Source organism: Guyanagaster necrorhizus (assembly GCF_019112545.1).
Source record: "Guyanagaster necrorhizus MCA 3950 unplaced genomic scaffold BT62scaffold_28, whole genome shotgun sequence".
In the NCBI taxonomy this organism is placed as follows: domain Eukaryota; kingdom Fungi; phylum Basidiomycota; class Agaricomycetes; order Agaricales; family Physalacriaceae; genus Guyanagaster; species Guyanagaster necrorhizus.
Window position 1 is genome coordinate 62,543 of NW_025064907.1, and position 15,835 is coordinate 78,377.

The window sequence follows — 15,835 nt, forward strand, 5'->3', positions numbered from 1 at the left end:
GGTTCGTGGATCCCAGTTGTGTTTCGATGGGAAGTAATAATGGACAAAATCATGTACTTGTCCCTGGTCTATATCAATAATATTTCTCTGTGTCCTCTTTAGAAGAAGAACTCATAAAAGATTCAATGATAATCAGCATAATTTCTTTGACACGTACCGCACGTAATAAGCAATATAGAGTTTCATCAGAGGACTATGATATCCATTGATAGCAAGTAGTGCGAATACAGCCTAGAGCTGTTCTAGAATCCGACTGGAGAGTTGCAGACCAGGTGCTCACTGCTTTGCTCGAAATCAGAAGGCCAGCGAAGGCTCGAGGACAATCATGCGCAACCTTGGGAACAAATAAATTCATCTGTTGATGATCGGATAACTACCCACCAAAGATGTGTGAAAACCTCCTGAATCATGATGGCCGTCATTGACGCCGACAAGCCGCTGTACTGTCTAATAAAGACGCTACGAAGTAGCAAGGCTTTTAGGCGCGCGAGAATACCCTTGATGAAGCTAAGATAAGCATGGAAAAGACCTCGTAGCGTCTGGTCGTCGAGCGGCCCAAACATATAATAGAAAGATGCGCAAGGCCACAAAGATTTCAACAAAACATTGCTCATGTGTTCTCATCAGCTTCGGAGATAGATACGAAATTGCCGGTGTACTGATATTACCCGGGATCTACAGAATGGTATAACCACCGCCTCAGGGAGAGATTGGCGCCCAGCCACTAGCACCACAACATGACCGCCGTCTCCCTGCCCAGTCTCGAAGAGATGTTTCCAGGTAAGATCCTTCGACAAATGTTGGATCAAACTTTCAGTAAACGTTTGTGCCTCAGAGCACCTTTTTCGTTTATCACCAGAGATGCGCGTAAGAGGCAGCGCGCCTCCCAAGCACATCCCATATTTCCCACCGCCGCCCCCCAACCGAAAACGCAAGGCGTCTTCATCCATCCACGTCCCAGGCTCGCATACAAGTTCATCCTCTGTCTCGTTCAGACATGGCGTGAAAGATGGTCCTAGTACCCCACAGCACCATTCACCGCATGCCAGCGACTCGACTACTGTATCGAGCTCTGGGGAGGGTGATGACGAGGCGGACGGAGAATCGGAAAATACTCGTCTGGCCCATTTTCCGAGCAGCAGAAAGCACGTTTGTACACTCTGCGACAAACGATTCAATCGCCCTAGTAGCCTGAACATACATGTCAATTCGCATACAGGTGCGAAACGTGAGTGCTATCGCTATATACCGACCATAGAGCCAGGCTTACAAGGACATGTAGCATTCCCATGTCCGTTCCCGGCCTGTGGACGGGCTTTTAACGTCAATTCCAATATGAGGAGGCACTACAGAGGTCACCTGGATACCAATAAAGGGGGATCATCCCAGTCGAGGTTTTGAGCGTCACGCCAAAAGTCAGTTTTGTCAGAACCGGGGGTCCGGAGTCCTTCCAGAGATAATTGGAGCAGCTAATAGGTCAGATAATAGGGCAACGGGAGAGGGGTGGGGGGGAGAATGTTGATTCGGAGCGGGCTGTTGAGTTCGCGGTGGTTGGAACGCCTGTCAAACCGTGTTCGTTAAAGTATTTATGCTTGATATGTAACATCGTCGGGTACAAAAGCAAGCAAAGGCACGATGTATTGCCGAGTCGAATAGCGACGGACAAAAATAGCTTCAGTAGATCGGTCCGGGCATCCACTCAACACAGGCGTGGGAACCGGCACGACAAGCGATCACTGTTCCCCCTCTCCACCTTTGTTCCGTTGAATCTTAAGCATCAGCAATGCGTGTACAGACATGTATACTGTTCCATTTAGGCTCGGTACTATGGCAAGGATAAGGACGCTTCCCTTTCGATCCAGTGATCTGCTTTAATTTTTTTCCGCCAGGATAGCGCGGTATATGCATGATAATTTAAGGAAGAATAGATGTTAACATACACTATGATGAGTGGCGTACTCTTATCAAGTGTGTCATCGGCGGCTTCTGTCCCTGATCTGATTCGGGGCTTAGCCAAGAGCATTCTCCGTGCTTCTTATGTGCTGATTTTTTACACTGGGCTTGCAAGCTTGGGGCTTTCCAGATGCAAGCAGGGGAACAGACCCCTGATTTTCATCACGATTTCCGCGTCTCCTGTAAGTCCTTCGAGTTTTCAACTCTGGCCTTTTTTTTCAAACCACCACGACAAATGTAACGGCCCTCTGCAGCCGCCCAAAATGTGACGTATAAATGCAGCGGGCGGTAATCATCTAGTGATTCCGAGACACCAGGTAGCTGGGAAACGGCTACAATCTCATTTCGGTGTCAATCTAAGTTTGTCTATTTCTGGCCACTCTCGGTGGTGAGCCCTCGTTCAGCAACTAGGATCGGCGATGCATGGCGAGATTATCATTCGTGGGGTTTTCGGAGGACACTCGGGGGATTATGGTTTGAAATTTCTGCCGTCATCAAGCTCCGCCAACTCCAAGCGACGCTCCATAGATGTCTTTTCTTCCTTGCTATCATCATGATCACTGGTATGGTTGCTTTATTCTTGCTGGCAGCATCTATGACTGCTGTAGCATCCGGAAATGAGTCGGACCTCGCTGTTGTTACACCGTGAGCCCATTTCTACCTTTCACGGCATTGTGGCTCGGCTCATGATTCCTTCAGTCGCACCTTGGTTCAATGCAATAATACCCTTCTCAAGTGGAGTGGAGGTTTCGGTGCGTATTCGTATGTCTGGTTACATACATGGATAACAATATGCCTGACTATTGCAGCGCCTTATTACGTCGTAATTCCTATCTCTCTGTTAAATCTACCAACCAACATGGCTTACTCCTTTCTGCAGTTGTATTTTCACCACCTTCTAATGCTATAATTCAATCCTCACCACCCCACAGCATCGTCCCAGGCAGCGACCCTGATGGACCCATACTTGAGGACCTCGGTGAACAGGACGATACGAATGTAACATGGAGAGTCAATCTTTCCGCAGGTGCGCCCAATGACTCTGTTCTCCTTCCGTCAGTATTTATCTCACCTTAGGAACGTCAGTCGTCCTAGCAATTCGTGACAGCGAAGCCGTAAGTATCCAGAGCGACGCTGTCCAAATTCGAAATAGCAGTATGTGTCAGTGGCCACTGTTTCTCTGAATATTTCTCAAGAACTATAGCGGACAGCAGCTGCTTGAACGAATGATTCGCATGAACTATGTATGCATTAAAAGACTGGTCTGTCCGATATTATCAGAATACGTGTATATGAAAAATGTCCTTCAAAGAATCAGACCCAAAAGCCCGCCCAGCAATCCCACAACAATCGTCACAAGCAGACCAACGACAGGGAGGAGCCTATATCCATGTCATAATCAACTCATGATCAGAAAGAAAAACAAAACGCGCACAGAGGAAGCAACAGCGCCAGAATACCGCCCACTACCCCAACGAGAGCAACAACTAATCCGGCAAGAACACCACCGACATCCAGAAGGATCGAACCCAAATCCAAGGAAGATGAGTCGATGTTAGCGGTGGCTAGGCCGTCCATCGTGTTCGAGATATCCTAGATCACAGATGAGGGGAGGGAAGAAGGGAAGAGAACAGATCCAAGCTTACGGTGATGATCCCGGCTACGAGAGTGGCAATATCTTCGTCGGTGCTCCTCTTAGTAACCGAAGTCCCAACCAAACTTCCCAACTCGGACGTCGCGTTCTTGATTGCCCCCGTGAGGTCGTTGATAAGGGGCATGACCAAGTCCTGGGTGAGGGTATTGTTTTTGATGAGGCCCTCTAATAACACGATGTCAGCGGGAGCTGATGATATACTGATTATTCAACACGTACCGATTTCTGGTAGGATCTCATCGACCACGCCCTTGAGGTCCGTGAAGACGTCGAGGACGTCTACATCTGAACGAGCAACCAACTCGGTGTCGCATTTGACGAGGTCGGCTTGGATGGGTGCTGGAGAAGCGAGGGCTGGGCTGGCGGCAAGGAAGAACGCCGAGGCTGCGGTGAGTGCGCGGAAGAAGAACATAATTGCCAGAGAAGGACTATAAGCGAAAGAAGGAAATTACTTGAAGACTCGATGAGTGAGTATTCTTTGCTATAGTCCATGTTTCTTTTATACGAGAGAATCCATCTAGGCACCACCCGTACTACTAGCAAGCCAGAGACCATCATTGTCGGAAACGCGAACAAGAAAAGAAATTGCCTTGATGGTCCGAATAGAATCGTCACATGAAGGTGTTTCGAAAAGATTGAGCGGCACTTTCTCTGAGGATCCGGGGAGGCGTGAGAAGGATCCGCATGCTTTTTTGATGAAGAGACCAATTCCCAGATTTTGGGAAATGCAGAGCCTGGAATTCCGTTGCGGACTTGTGCATTTTGTGAGTCGTAAATAGAGAGTACCCCTTTGATATATGAACCTATGAAGCTGCAGCCCTGAGACACTACCACCAGGTTAGCAACTACATCAGAGAGCCTTCAAATGTGGCGCTGAGGCCGAATGCCAAGTACGACGAGGACAAAGTTTAGAGCATGCGTTCTGTGCTAGTACCCCAGCAAGGCGATGGCGGGCGTCGATGCTTATAACAACAAATTCGGGATGCACGTCATGATGTCAGTCGGGGACAAGTTTAATTTCAAGTTACAAATTCATTGTCGAGACACGTGGGAGCGGCGGCCGTTTCCCTTCCTTCGTCCATCCTGCTAGTTTCAGGCTTGGATGCTTGGTCTGTGTTTTTGTTCTGGAATCTCTCACAATTATTTTGATGCCGCCGTAGTTGTATTTAGGGCGCACTCGAAGGTATGTTCAGATTTTTACAAACTCTAGGACCATAGCAGCGACGCGACGCTATCTATTTACTGTCCATAAGGGGCTTTCAAAATCAGTTCTGAGACAGAACATCTCGCGTCAATGTCTTTCTCTGCACTGGTCCAATTACCTGATACGCTAATCCTGGGATCGTACCAACTCCTCATCGCATGGCCGTCTGCCACAAGCATGCTCAGATGGACACAAAAATGCAGCAGCGAGCGTCAGGCAAACGCATACTCTCTTCACGGTGGCCTTGAATACGGATGCGGGTGCTTACTCCTCTGTTCGACGACGTAGAATGTACACTGATTTTGGAATATGATTCAAGGGGTGAACTAGGGACAAAAAGGCTGGTAAAGGCATTCCTCTCCATCTATTAAAATGAATTGTGGAATCAACACATCAAATTTCCTCACTTGAATTTTCATACCCAATTGGGACAACTCGTGTATTCGCGCCTTCTCCGCCTGGCCTAACCATTCACCCTCTTGCCGGGTCCCGTCCAAATGTAAAGCGATAGAGACATTCTTGAGATGACTCCGGCGCGCTGCCATCATCTCGACCATTTCGCTCACGCCTTCGAAGGAACAAGTTGCCTGATATAGATTTAAGACTTCGAGCGAAGGTAGAATGGATGATGTTTGAGCCATTGTGTTGAAGAAGAGTTGCGCAATGACAAGTTCTTTAATGCGTAGCAACTTGAGAGATAAACACAAGCGAAGAAGGTGCATGAGGTCGGCGGTGTCTTTCGCGGAAGACAGGGAAAGGTGTGTTAAGGTACAATTGGATCGCCTGATCATTGAGGACAAGCTCGGTATGGCACTATTGTATATTCCGGTGATGGACTTGAGCTCGGGAAGAGTGGCAGAGTCAAGAAAATTGCTCGGTACACACCCGCTTTCCACAACACGTAGACGTGGGAGTGTTACTGCCGGATATGAAAAGGACGTGTCTGTGTCATCCTCTCGGCTTGCAGTGCACATACATAGCGTCTCTAAGTTTGACCCATTCTGCAGAAGTGCCTGATGGTGCTCCCATGACGGGGATACCTCTGCTATAAATTGCCTGAGTTGATTCCATGGAAGGATGAGAGAAGGAACTGCAGAGACTTTCACGTAGCGCAAACACGGCGCAGACCTAAAAACGTCCAAAGCGAGGGAGGGATATACAGTGTCCCAGTCGGAGAAATCAGGGAAGAGCATGAGATTCAGATTATCAAGGATAGATTAGCGACCTTGTACAAGAGGGAGCCTCTCGCAGAAAGGATATCCAAGAGATAGCTCGACATTCTTCCATCGTGGAGCGTGGTCAATAAATGTGTCCAACTACTCTAACCCACAATCTGATTTGTATTGTGAGGAACGCGCGGTGAAGGAGAGTGTAAGGGGAACATTCTTGGAGAAGTCAAGGGCCTTGTTGATTATGTTTTTTGTAATCGATAGTAAATGAAACTTTTTCTTCTCGATTATCTGTCTGCGGTCAAGACTGTCCAACGGAAACTCATCAGCATGTCTCCGATTTGTATCAAAGACAGAGAAGCGATGATCGTCCGTGGATAGGCGGAATGTAGCCCAGAGAATGGGATGGGATCGTGCGACAGCCCTCCACTGGTTGCACACCCTGGTTGCGACCCAAGGGAATTGGTCTGTGGACGCCGCGTTTGGACCAGCGAGCTCGAAAATGACTGCCAGGAGATCATCCGGCAAGGAACGAATGGGTGAAGAAAAGGCATATTTATGTTGATCCATGATTTCCTGGACACGAAGGTGCTCAGAGAGTGTTTTCGCATATACTGCTTCGTACTGTTTCAGAATGAGTGTAATATGAGATATAGCGTTCTGCTGATGCGCCAAAATCTCCTCGAAACACCTGGCATTCATTTCTAGCCTTTCGAGGGATTGATCGATTTCAATTCGGTCGGATGGGGAGGGAAGCAAGTTGCCGGCGATGAAGGGTACGATATTCACGGGGATGGAAAAGTCCATGGCAGATACGACGCGATAATAGTGACCGAGATTTAGGTCCATCGCACAGGCAGAACAAGCCTATAATAATGTTAGGACAATGACACAAAATTACAGGAAATCGTACCTCTAGGACCGCAGTTGGCATCGTGATTGATAGAAAGAAAATACGTCCTGTATTCTGAAGAGATTTTGAAGCAGAATGGTTTCGGTGATCTTTCCCAGATATGTAACTATAACTGATCTCTCTGAGGCAAGAAACAGCGCTCACAAAATCACAGGTGATCCTGATCGGCTGAGAGTAGAATTGGCCCAAATGGATTGAGAAATATCAGTACCGTCTTGGCCTGGGCACGAGACAAAAATACAAGAGCAGGTGAAAGAATTAGTTGTCGTCTCGTGGCGGTCGTCGTGGTGTGAAGGCAAGTCAACTGCAAGTCCCGAAAAGGAAGCACCACCACCGTATCAAATTCCTCATGATTTCCTTCGCGTCCGATTAAGATGTATGTACACGACAGTCTTACCAGGGGTGACACGTTCTCATGTGGCTTGAAAAAAGAGAAACAAGTGGTGCTGGCAATGGTGCAGTGGTTTGAATATGTACATGAAAAAGGTCATCAATTTCCGCATAAGTGTCGATGAAGCGACAACACTTGCAATGAAATTTAGAAGTAGATACTTCTCAGCAGAATCTCTGCTAACAATTAGGCATCAATATTGTCCAGTGAGTCACCACTACTGCAGCGCTCACCTCTCACGAGGCGGTGAGTCGTGGGTCAGAGACGTGGAGAGTGATAAGAATTGAAGCCTGTCACACCGACAAGTTGCAAATGATTGCGAAGGACTTTGCTTCATAGGCATTCAATGGCACGTAGAGCGAGGCAGTCGATAGCTCAAGAACCACCATAACACGTAAAAATACAGCAGGAAGACGTCATTTTGAAACACAAAAACGGCATGGTCAGAACAACGGTTGTCGTGCGCTAGGAAGCTTTGAAAGGATGCTCATATAGTCGGTTTGAATCAATATCCGATAATTGCATAACTTGCATCCAGAAGCACCTTTAGAGACATGGCTACAGTTGCGATGCATCCTGCAGTGGGGGCAGAACCGGACGTAGAGGACAAGGAGAGACAGCCATGCACTTGCATTCACTGGCAGAGTTCTGGAAAGACGAAAAAACACCGCTTAATTACAAGCCAAGGGCCTTGAAGAAAACTGTACCAGTTCATCCTAATCATGTGCGTTCGAAACTACCATTTTTCAAAACTGATAATCGTCAAGTGTCCTTTTGAAGTTTGACCTACAGGAGAGCAGGATTAGATAGATAGAATGATAGAACGCGCATTTTCCTAGCTTCGGTCCGAATGAACCGGGAATCACTTTTTCACTTTCGTCCTTCCACTGTTGACAGAACGATGAGGTTCGAAATCGATAATCTCGTTCGTATGTTTCCAGAACGAAAAACCTATCAAGACGTCCACCTTCTTCACACCTACCTCTAACACAGACTAGAACTTCAGATATTCAAGCAGCTTCGAAATGAAGATTTCTCTGTTGTTAATACACAGTTCGTGCGAAGGTGTGAAGGCTCATTTCTATGTTTCTTTTTTCGACGCATAGAAATGCTGCCGCTTCTCCAAATCTACAAAGGAACCTTCAGCGGAATATGCAAATTGCAGCAAAAGTAGATTACCATGAGCCCACATCGCCGCCCCGACCCTATTTGAGATGGTAAAGACAAGGCCGATAATAGGCAGACCCTCAAGTATGGCTGCAGTAAACCCAAAGACTGAAAATGGTCGCATTAGATCGTGAATTCCGAGCTGAGTCTAGATTCTCACTTCTGTAGTCCCACTTTCTTTCCTCCATGAAAATAGCGATCTCTTCGGGAGTCATTTTTTTGGCTTCGAAGTACCGCCTGTGGAGAATTCGAGCAGTCCTTAGACCTTTGAACCACGCAGCGATGACGATTCCGACGGGCGGAACCAGGTCAAAGGGTAGGAGCATGACTAGAAGTGAGATAAGCGGTCGACCTTGAGAAATAGTAAATGAAAATGTACGCTTAACAACCATAGCGCCGAGCCCTCCATTGAGCCTGCGCTGTATGAAGGATGTTTTCTTGACCACAGGAGGATTCGTCCATTCTTCAACATACGGCCGCCAGAAGTCAGGACCCTTCCCTCGAGAAGCGACAGTTTGTTCCCAGGCACGGTCTCGAGCAATATGCATGTTACGAGAAAGGAAGAAGCGTATGATAAACGTCACTTGTGACACCATCAGGACTGCAGTTGCATCTGGACATAATCATTAGCTTAGGAGAGGGTGGAATGAGAATAGCGAACAAGTGTAAAGACTGAAAGGTATTTGATATCCGAATAGCGTGTCTCCCGACAATCCGGTTACACGAGGTGAGCTACGTCGACGACTAAGCATCGCAGACATTTCTTCGACGAGAGACCTTACTTAGCCATGAAATATCGAACAAATTTTCTTTGGATGCCAAAAGTCAAGGCACTCTACGGCGGAATAAAGATTACTTTTGCCCGTTCATGTGAAAAAAAATGAAAGTTACCCATATTAGGCTTGCAATGACTCCTCTCTGCGTACCATGCTTGCACTTTGCCCATACGGGCTGATAGAGCGCCTTATCCGTAAAAAGACGATAGACGCCCACAATCACGTAGGAAGGCGGGAAGCCCAGGCGAAATGTTGCTCGTTCCAGCTCAGCTGGAACACTGGATTTTGCCTCCGAGTCAGGAACAGAGAATAAAGCGTCCTGGGCCTCAGGATCGTCACCTACAGCAGACATATCGGTTTTCCGTTGTTCCTTGGAAAAGTCGGGATGATGGTGGTTGGTAGTCAAGGTGTTTAGGCGCGTGTCGTCATCGTTGTTGTTGTTGGATTATGTAATTATTCAGGTACTGTCAGACGGGCGGGCCGAATGCTTTAGGTACTTGCCGTCAATTCTTAGCAGTGAAGGATACGAGTACATCAAGAGCACTGAATTTTATTTCTCTAATTCAAGCGCTCTAAACTGATAAAAAATAATTTCTAGATGATTTTCCTGTAAAGGGACCGTGCGTGGGCGAATCGTGTTGGACTCACTATAGGCGAACCGCCTCCACCGATGCATATTGCAATAGTGCATGTGTTCCTTCATGGATGAATAATCGTAACCATACTATCCACTGTTATGACAGTCATGTTCACGCTGACTTTCGGTAGTCCATTTGCCATCTATGAATTCCAATTCCGGTGCGTACATGCGTTCCTTTCACCGTTTTAATTTACACGACCTAGGATCATCGGTGCCATATTCGTCTAGCCGCCAACCCGGAGGCACGAGATCTGGTGTACTAATTGATGACAATGGCTATTTACGCTGGTATCAGGCGCCCATGGATTTCTTGATGTTAACATCATCCGTGAACCACGGACAAAAGATTCTTTAAAGGCGATGAACACGCCATCTTATCAGTCTCTTTCCTTCAGCCATGGAAGCCCTTTTAGAATCAGTGATACTGACTCTGCTGCCACAGATGTCGCCGCAGCAGCTGCAAGACTACAGAGGGGTTTTGGTGAGCTTTCATGATATTTCCTATTATTCGACCTTGCGTAACAGGAAGACTAGACGTGCTCTGGAGTACATCTGTTGGACACGTACGAATAGTATCTGCCACTGTACCTGTCTGTTCCCGATGTCCAGGAAATAAAGACGCCGGTTTTCGATTCTCCATATTTGATCATGGATATTGCGAAAGATTGTGACAGCGATTACGTTTCCTCCACATAGCAGTCGATAGGAATGTAACAGGCTCAGGTCAAGTCATTTCCTCTTCCAACAGCATTCTTCTGGGAGTGGAGGCTTCTATTCCGTTTAAAGCTAAGATTTTACCACGAACGTTCCTTGGATCAACTCGCACGCTTACCACGAACGCCACCGGGACGCTGAATGGCACTCTCAAAAGCAGATATCGAAGTAAGCACCTCTTTATCTACCCATTTCTCGTAACAGGATCCTTCTAGGACTTATCCATTCTCCGTCGGTTACCCCCGTGACGAACGAACGGTCACTTATGGACGGGGCCGGCGGTGATGGGCTGATAATCTAGCGTGCGGTGCTAGACGTCTGAGGTAAGTGAAAACATGTTGACACTTAATTTCCGGTGCGATGAACATCGAGTGGTGTCAGAATCGCCTTCACTGGCGTTTTCTTCGTTGCGGGGAGTTCTATGAGTCGGATGAACCTCGAAGCTGACGGATATCTACCCGCTCGACTGCTGGTTCTCGACACTCGCTTCCTGCGGTTCACATTCCAGATTGAGGTCCCTCTATACATCTTTGTGAGTGTCCGCCTTATGTCCTGTAACCCCCGGAGTATGCGACCAACCGTACCAGATCATACAGCCACTGATCGGCGAGCTGCAGATACTTAGTCCTTATGCGGTGGCGCCAAAATCTAATCCTGGATTAAGTGTTATCTCTTCCCAATTGGGTCTCCTTGCCCAGGAAATTGAATTTTATTAACCTCGTTTATTTATACAGTTATACCCTGCCCAGGAGTAGCAACTTTCTCCAATCCTGGAAATCGCCGCCGTATGGAAGGCTCAGCCGACGTCTACTTATTGTAGCCGTCGCTATCTTTGCGATTCAGGGAGCATCTTCTTTCACAACGCTTAAAATTACACCAGGCTGCAGCGTTGCGGCCCAAGATACATCCTTGTTGAAGACATGCGTACTTAATTATTTCTTGCGGTACACGTTTTCCATTCACAAACGATCGTGGCGCCGCACCATAGTCACTCAATATCGAACAGAGTAGCCCTTCCATACTGTTGGCATCCAGAGTGGCAACCCGCTGATAGCGCTTGTTAATGCTGATGCTATTGATGAATGCAATGGATCCACGGGATGTTGTAATATTTCTTCCCTGTCTCCACTTCTCTTTTCATAGCTCACGCAGGCGACTTTTCTAGTGCTGATTTATCTCTGCTCCCTGCGTCGTAGTACGGACCAGATTCGCTCGCTACGATTGCATTGACTACGCTTAACTATGTCCCCGCCTTGTCTGTGCTGCACTGCGGTCGTATTCAGCAACCTGGGCCCTTCTTTGCACGTGTCTCTTATAGTCGCAAGTTATTAATTTCATCGCCACTCTGAAACTGGTTTCAATTTCGGAGCTTCCTTCATTCTGACACTGGCGGTTTTGAAGTTGATGTCCTTACTGCGCAGCTGAACACGATCACGTGCAATATTACCACCAAGAAGCTCAGGATAGCTACCTCTCTTATCGAACTTGGAAACTCAAAATAACGGATGAGGCCATCGTATGTGTTCCTTTTCTTTCGGTCTCCGTCATGCTGGCTTGTCTCCGGGCTCTCCGCGAAGTGCGCCTGTGCATTGGCATTAACCGGAATAGGGTCTTCTGAGAAACCTTCGGCGGGCCCTCACGTAAATGTACACATGTCAATCGAGTCTGGCCAATAGATGTCCCTGGCTACCGGAAGTAATACATCCACAACCTGAGTTTGAATTAGGACTTCTGGCTATTACACCCGCATGGATAATTCTATCCGACAATTTCTCATATTTACATTCGGTTTCTCGTCTTTTCCTTGTTCACGAGGTCTCCATTACGAGATGGATGACCACCCATATCTTCTTTGATTAATGCCGGTGTCAGAGGCAAGGGTATTATCGACCTTTTTCGCGGTACCTCGAGTATGATTCCGCTTCTTTACATGGTTCTCTTTACGATTTTCAGCCTAAACTGGATGGTTTTCTCCATCCTTGGGGATGATCTTCTCCGTTGGGCATTAGCCGTCAGATTATCGATGGCTTTTTCCTAGAGCGTGTGACTGACACGCATGATACCCCGTGTACACTATCGCAAAATCTTGGATCCTCATTGAATAGGGATGGGAATGTGGCCATTTACAATACTATGTCCTAGATTCTAACGTGTACCCGGCGGGAATTTACACCTGTTGCGGAACGGATATTTGCGTGGCGCGAAGTTCGCCTTCAATCTGCTCCCTGAGATTCCTGAAATCTCTCTTGATACGAAGGTTGGGATAACTTTCCCATGCGCCTGCGTGGATATTTCGATTCAAAGCGTTGCTTACACCGGAGCCGTGCTTTCGTTTCTACTAGTTGTACGCCCCGCATTCAGGAATCGGCTTCGACATAAGGCAGCACATTTTGCCTCAAGAACTAAGTACTATCGACTTGTAAGCCATTATCTGAACCGGAAATTTAGTGCTATTGACTCTATTCCGCTTGACAGAGAGCTCAGCCTCCATGACGAGCAGGCTGCATCTGGCTCCCATTAGCATATCGTAGCAGATGCGTTCCTTGGGACGGATCATTGCGATTCGCAATGTCCCACACTTAATACTGGCTTCTTTGATAGTAATTGATACCGCTGTCCAAGTACTTATGTCCTTGGTAACTTTCTCTAGGGATACGCTGATCTGGTATGATTTTGCCTCTTTGCATGGACAGTGATGTATCAAGATTGAACCGGCGGCATCAACAAATTTGTTTTACACAGGTAACTTCGTTACCCACTCCAACACTTACCATCTGCAAACTGATTGGTCCCAACGTTCACATGTCGATTTGGGTTCTGGGTTGTCCCGACCGGGTTGTTCCTTCAATATTAGAGATCGGAAGTTAAAACACTCGTGGCTCACGAGTCGCTATCATTTCCGCAATCACAGCTCCTTCGATCGGCCTGCCACACCTAACGTCATGAAGTAATTTCTCGGCAGCACGAACGGAGCTCTATTAATGAACTCTGTTCTCATATTTAGGACAGCCATTGTGAGAATCGTTCGTTTTAAGGGCGCTCCAGGGTCGTTACGGCAGATATTCTCCACCGTCGATACCATAAGCGCTGTGGTAGTGCTGTCATCATGTGAGTGCGTATATCCGAGTGCTCCTTCGAACGCCGCGATGCCTGACACCATCAGATACAATAGTGAACTTGACCTGATTTAATCATGGCTTCTCTCAGGCTGCAATGTCGAGTAACATAAATACGACGTACCTCTTCTTCTCATCCAAACACTCTAATGTCCCTCATCAAAGTGCCCCTTTTATTCTCCGACGCCATTGGTATGCGCATCACAGGGAAACCTCCCAACGAGCCTCTTCCTCTCATCGAGCACGTCGTTCCCGATTGGAGAGAGAAGTTCCTCAAGAGTCTAGCATGGCCCTGCGTATTTCTGAGAGTAAGTCGACGATGACGATCGCTTTATCCTCCATCTCAACAATCATTCATTAACAGGCGATTTACTGGTCTGTCGGCATCATCGAAATGACCGTTATCGTAGCCAACCATACACCGTCATTGGCTGTCTCACGGTTCATTACGTCCACCATCGTTTTCAACAGCAGGAATCACGGAATCGCCATAACTCCTCTATTCCTCTTCGGAAACTTCCTCACGATTGTGGGAACCGCGATCCGTTTGCAATGCTACCGCACGCTTGGGCGCCTATTCACGTTTGAGCTGAGCATTCGTCAGGACCATCGTCTGATATCCGAGGGTCCGTATGCGGTGGTTAGACATCCCAGTTATACCGGAATGATCATAACAATTGCTGGAGCCATCTGTAGCCAGTCTAGTGGTTCGTGGGTGACGGAATGTGGCCTGTTGGACATGTGGTTCGGGAAGGTGTTGGCGATATATTGGCTGTTGGTGGCTGGAGCAGTTGTGACCAGTCTTATCCTGAGGGTCTCCGTTGAGGATCGATTGCTCGAGAGGAACTTCGGTAACGAATGGGTCGAGTGGAACCGAAAAGTGCCATACGGTTTGATCCCTTGGGTATACTGAAAAATGGAAGGCGATGCGAGCGACGGGTCCTCGGTGAGATCCCTCATGTCATATTCACCTCTACTCCTAGGAACTGAAGTTCGTTCCTTCTTTACCATAACGGAGAAATTGAATACCTCATAGTAGCTTATCATGAGATCCTATGGAGCATACCGATCTGTATCTTTTATATATATATGCTTGGACCAGAAGGTGTTATCGCAATTTTCTTGACTCCATTTGTCTATTGTTCTAGAGTGAGCCGACGAGGACTAGCTTGGAGGAATGCTCTCTCCGACAATGAAAGGCCAAGCTTGGCGACGCCACATACATGATAAAGAACGTGTGCCAATCGTCGAGGCCAGAATTGGTAGTGTAGCCAGCTACGCCCGTGCCTTCGATCTCTGGAAATGGGTGTGGTGTCCATGCGCTCAGGTGGCTTTATTTCCCTCGACTCCGCAAGCCCCAGCCTAGGCATATGGGATTCCAGTGACATTAAGTCTGGTCAAGGTCCCCGTATCTAAGTGGATCTGTCGCGGAATGAGAGTGAGAGAGAGTTACGTGAACTGCATTTAAAGTAGCATGGACTCAGGTAAGCGAGGGGAACATTTGACTGAACGGGGAGGAGAAACCTGCGGGAGCCAACGAACTGGGAGGAATGCACGAGGGACGCGAGGGACATTTTTGACCAAGAATTTCTTTAATCCGCTCCAGAACAATGTATTATGCATGGAGTGAGAAGGTAGAGACCAGTGGTATTGATATGAATAACGAGAGTGACGATGGATCTTCCTCATGAACGAAAAATGAGATTTATCGACGGGTAAGGAGGACTCTGTGTGAACACATGTTGTCAATTGCGACGTGATAGTTTTTGTTCTCCCTGGGCCGTCGGCTCTGGTTGGCGGCGATCATCCGCAGGGATTTTGGTCAAAGAGTGCTTCTGAAATGACAGTTTGAGTCTGACCGGTAGAAATCACTTCATTGACTCCATGCTCGAAAGGGCTGGTTGAGAGGTAATATTACACTTCGAATTTGGACAAGAGCCAGAAAGTATGCTTGCATCGGTCACCTAGGGAGTGTTAATCACGAAAATTAATTGAACGCTGGTTGGTGTAAGCATGATGTCTACTCGCCTCAGGACTTGATAGTTACCACGCTCGTGGAGTACTCTATGTCGTGACCGAGTCGGGAACATGCTGTCCGATCACTCCTAGCAGAGAAATGATGAGGTCGAAAAAAGGAA

The 15,835-nt window shown here is 47.5% G+C and overlaps 8 protein-coding genes across 8 annotated transcripts; 4 read left to right on the forward strand and 4 right to left on the reverse strand.

Moving 5' to 3' along the window:
• Positions 1–861: 861 nt before the first annotated feature.
• BT62DRAFT_905534 (uncharacterized protein) lies at positions 862–1,401 on the forward strand (the record flags this gene model as incomplete). The annotated part of the gene is made up of 2 exons (XM_043183603.1): positions 862–1,228; positions 1,283–1,401. The coding sequence occupies 2 exons, from the start codon at positions 862–864 to the stop codon at positions 1,399–1,401; spliced, it is 486 nt and encodes a 161-aa protein (XP_043036054.1).
• A 1,082-nt stretch (positions 1,402–2,483) lies between these two features.
• On the forward strand, positions 2,484–3,234 carry BT62DRAFT_935851 (uncharacterized protein). Its single transcript, XM_043187022.1, has 6 exons — positions 2,484–2,516; positions 2,562–2,598; positions 2,653–2,715; positions 2,886–2,980; positions 3,031–3,108; positions 3,158–3,234. The coding sequence occupies exons 1-6, from the start codon at positions 2,507–2,509 to the stop codon at positions 3,181–3,183; spliced, it is 309 nt and encodes a 102-aa protein (XP_043036055.1). The 5' UTR covers positions 2,484–2,506; the 3' UTR covers positions 3,184–3,234.
• Positions 3,121–4,089, reverse strand: BT62DRAFT_935852 (uncharacterized protein). The gene is made up of 4 exons (XM_043187023.1): positions 3,827–4,089; positions 3,600–3,772; positions 3,389–3,546; positions 3,121–3,335 (listed from the first exon to the last, which is right to left on the reverse strand). The coding sequence occupies exons 1-4, from the start codon at positions 4,017–4,019 to the stop codon at positions 3,260–3,262; spliced, it is 600 nt and encodes a 199-aa protein (XP_043036056.1). The 5' UTR covers positions 4,020–4,089; the 3' UTR covers positions 3,121–3,259.
• A 35-nt stretch (positions 4,090–4,124) lies between these two features.
• On the reverse strand, positions 4,125–6,004 carry BT62DRAFT_1010144 (uncharacterized protein; the record flags this gene model as incomplete). Its single annotated transcript, XM_043177618.1, has 4 exons — positions 4,125–4,258; positions 4,930–4,977; positions 5,034–5,175; positions 5,219–6,004. 4 exons carry the CDS (start codon positions 6,002–6,004, stop codon positions 4,125–4,127), a joined length of 1,110 nt encoding a protein of 369 aa, XP_043036057.1.
• On the reverse strand, positions 6,005–7,166 carry BT62DRAFT_375342 (uncharacterized protein). The gene is made up of 3 exons (XM_043180691.1): positions 7,038–7,166; positions 6,894–6,982; positions 6,005–6,847 (listed from the first exon to the last, which is right to left on the reverse strand). Exons 2-3 carry the CDS (start codon positions 6,912–6,914, stop codon positions 6,128–6,130), a joined length of 741 nt encoding a protein of 246 aa, XP_043036058.1. The 5' UTR covers positions 6,915–6,982; positions 7,038–7,166; the 3' UTR covers positions 6,005–6,127.
• Positions 7,167–8,213: 1,047 nt separating this feature from the next.
• BT62DRAFT_375250 (uncharacterized protein) lies at positions 8,214–9,652 on the reverse strand. Its single transcript, XM_043180690.1, has 7 exons — positions 9,343–9,652; positions 9,234–9,286; positions 9,113–9,183; positions 8,831–9,064; positions 8,612–8,779; positions 8,464–8,559; positions 8,214–8,412 (listed from the first exon to the last, which is right to left on the reverse strand). The coding sequence occupies exons 1-7, from the start codon at positions 9,577–9,579 to the stop codon at positions 8,366–8,368; spliced, it is 906 nt and encodes a 301-aa protein (XP_043036059.1). The 5' UTR covers positions 9,580–9,652; the 3' UTR covers positions 8,214–8,365.
• Positions 9,653–10,263: 611 nt separating this feature from the next.
• Positions 10,264–10,490, forward strand: BT62DRAFT_935855 (uncharacterized protein; the record flags this gene model as incomplete). The annotated part of the gene is made up of 1 exon (XM_043187024.1): positions 10,264–10,490. A coding segment is annotated over one exon (220 nt), but the record flags the coding sequence as incomplete, so codon positions are not given.
• Positions 10,491–13,356: 2,866 nt separating this feature from the next.
• Positions 13,357–14,713, forward strand: BT62DRAFT_973506 (uncharacterized protein). Its single transcript, XM_043189117.1, has 3 exons — positions 13,357–13,763; positions 13,822–14,005; positions 14,062–14,713. The coding sequence occupies exons 2-3, from the start codon at positions 13,847–13,849 to the stop codon at positions 14,608–14,610; spliced, it is 708 nt and encodes a 235-aa protein (XP_043036061.1). The 5' UTR covers positions 13,357–13,763; positions 13,822–13,846; the 3' UTR covers positions 14,611–14,713.
• The last annotated feature ends 1,122 nt before the right edge of the window (positions 14,714–15,835 follow it).

What these genes read in the sequence shown, in the direction of transcription:
- BT62DRAFT_935851 (XM_043187022.1), top strand. An exon ending in GACCTCGCTGTTGTTACACC is followed by an intron (nt 2,599 to 2,652) that starts GTGAGCCCATTT and finishes TGATTCCTTCAG; the next exon opens with TCGCACCTTGGTTCAATGCA. An exon ending in GGAGGTTTCGGTGCGTATTC is followed by an intron (nt 2,716 to 2,885) that starts GTATGTCTGGTT and finishes ACCACCCCACAG; the next exon opens with CATCGTCCCAGGCAGCGACC.
- BT62DRAFT_935852 (XM_043187023.1), bottom strand. Translation starts at nt 4,019, where the DNA reads ATGTTCTTCTTCCGCGCACTCACCGCAGCCTCGGCGTTCTTCCTTGCC. An exon ending in TGAGATCCTACCAGAAATCG is followed by an intron (nt 3,773 to 3,826) that starts GTACGTGTTGAA and finishes TCGTGTTATTAG; the next exon opens with AGGGCCTCATCAAAAACAAT. An exon ending in TCGTAGCCGGGATCATCACC is followed by an intron (nt 3,547 to 3,599) that starts GTAAGCTTGGAT and finishes TCTGTGATCTAG; the next exon opens with GATATCTCGAACACGATGGA.
- BT62DRAFT_375342 (XM_043180691.1), bottom strand. Translation starts at nt 6,914, where the DNA reads ATGCCAACTGCGGTCCTAGAG. An exon ending in TGCCAACTGCGGTCCTAGAG is followed by an intron (nt 6,848 to 6,893) that starts GTACGATTTCCT and finishes ACATTATTATAG; the next exon opens with GCTTGTTCTGCCTGTGCGAT.
- BT62DRAFT_375250 (XM_043180690.1), bottom strand. Translation starts at nt 9,579, where the DNA reads ATGTCTGCTGTAGGTGACGATCCTGAGGCCCAGGACGCTTTATTCTCT. An exon ending in TCATTGCAAGCCTAATATGG is followed by an intron (nt 9,287 to 9,342) that starts GTAACTTTCATT and finishes ATTCCGCCGTAG; the next exon opens with AGTGCCTTGACTTTTGGCAT. An exon ending in CGGCGCTATGGTTGTTAAGC is followed by an intron (nt 8,780 to 8,830) that starts GTACATTTTCAT and finishes TCTCACTTCTAG; the next exon opens with TCATGCTCCTACCCTTTGAC.
- BT62DRAFT_973506 (XM_043189117.1), top strand. Translation starts at nt 13,847, where the DNA reads ATGTCCCTCATCAAAGTGCCCCTTTTATTCTCCGACGCCATTGGTATG. An exon ending in GGCCCTGCGTATTTCTGAGA is followed by an intron (nt 14,006 to 14,061) that starts GTAAGTCGACGA and finishes ATTCATTAACAG; the next exon opens with GCGATTTACTGGTCTGTCGG.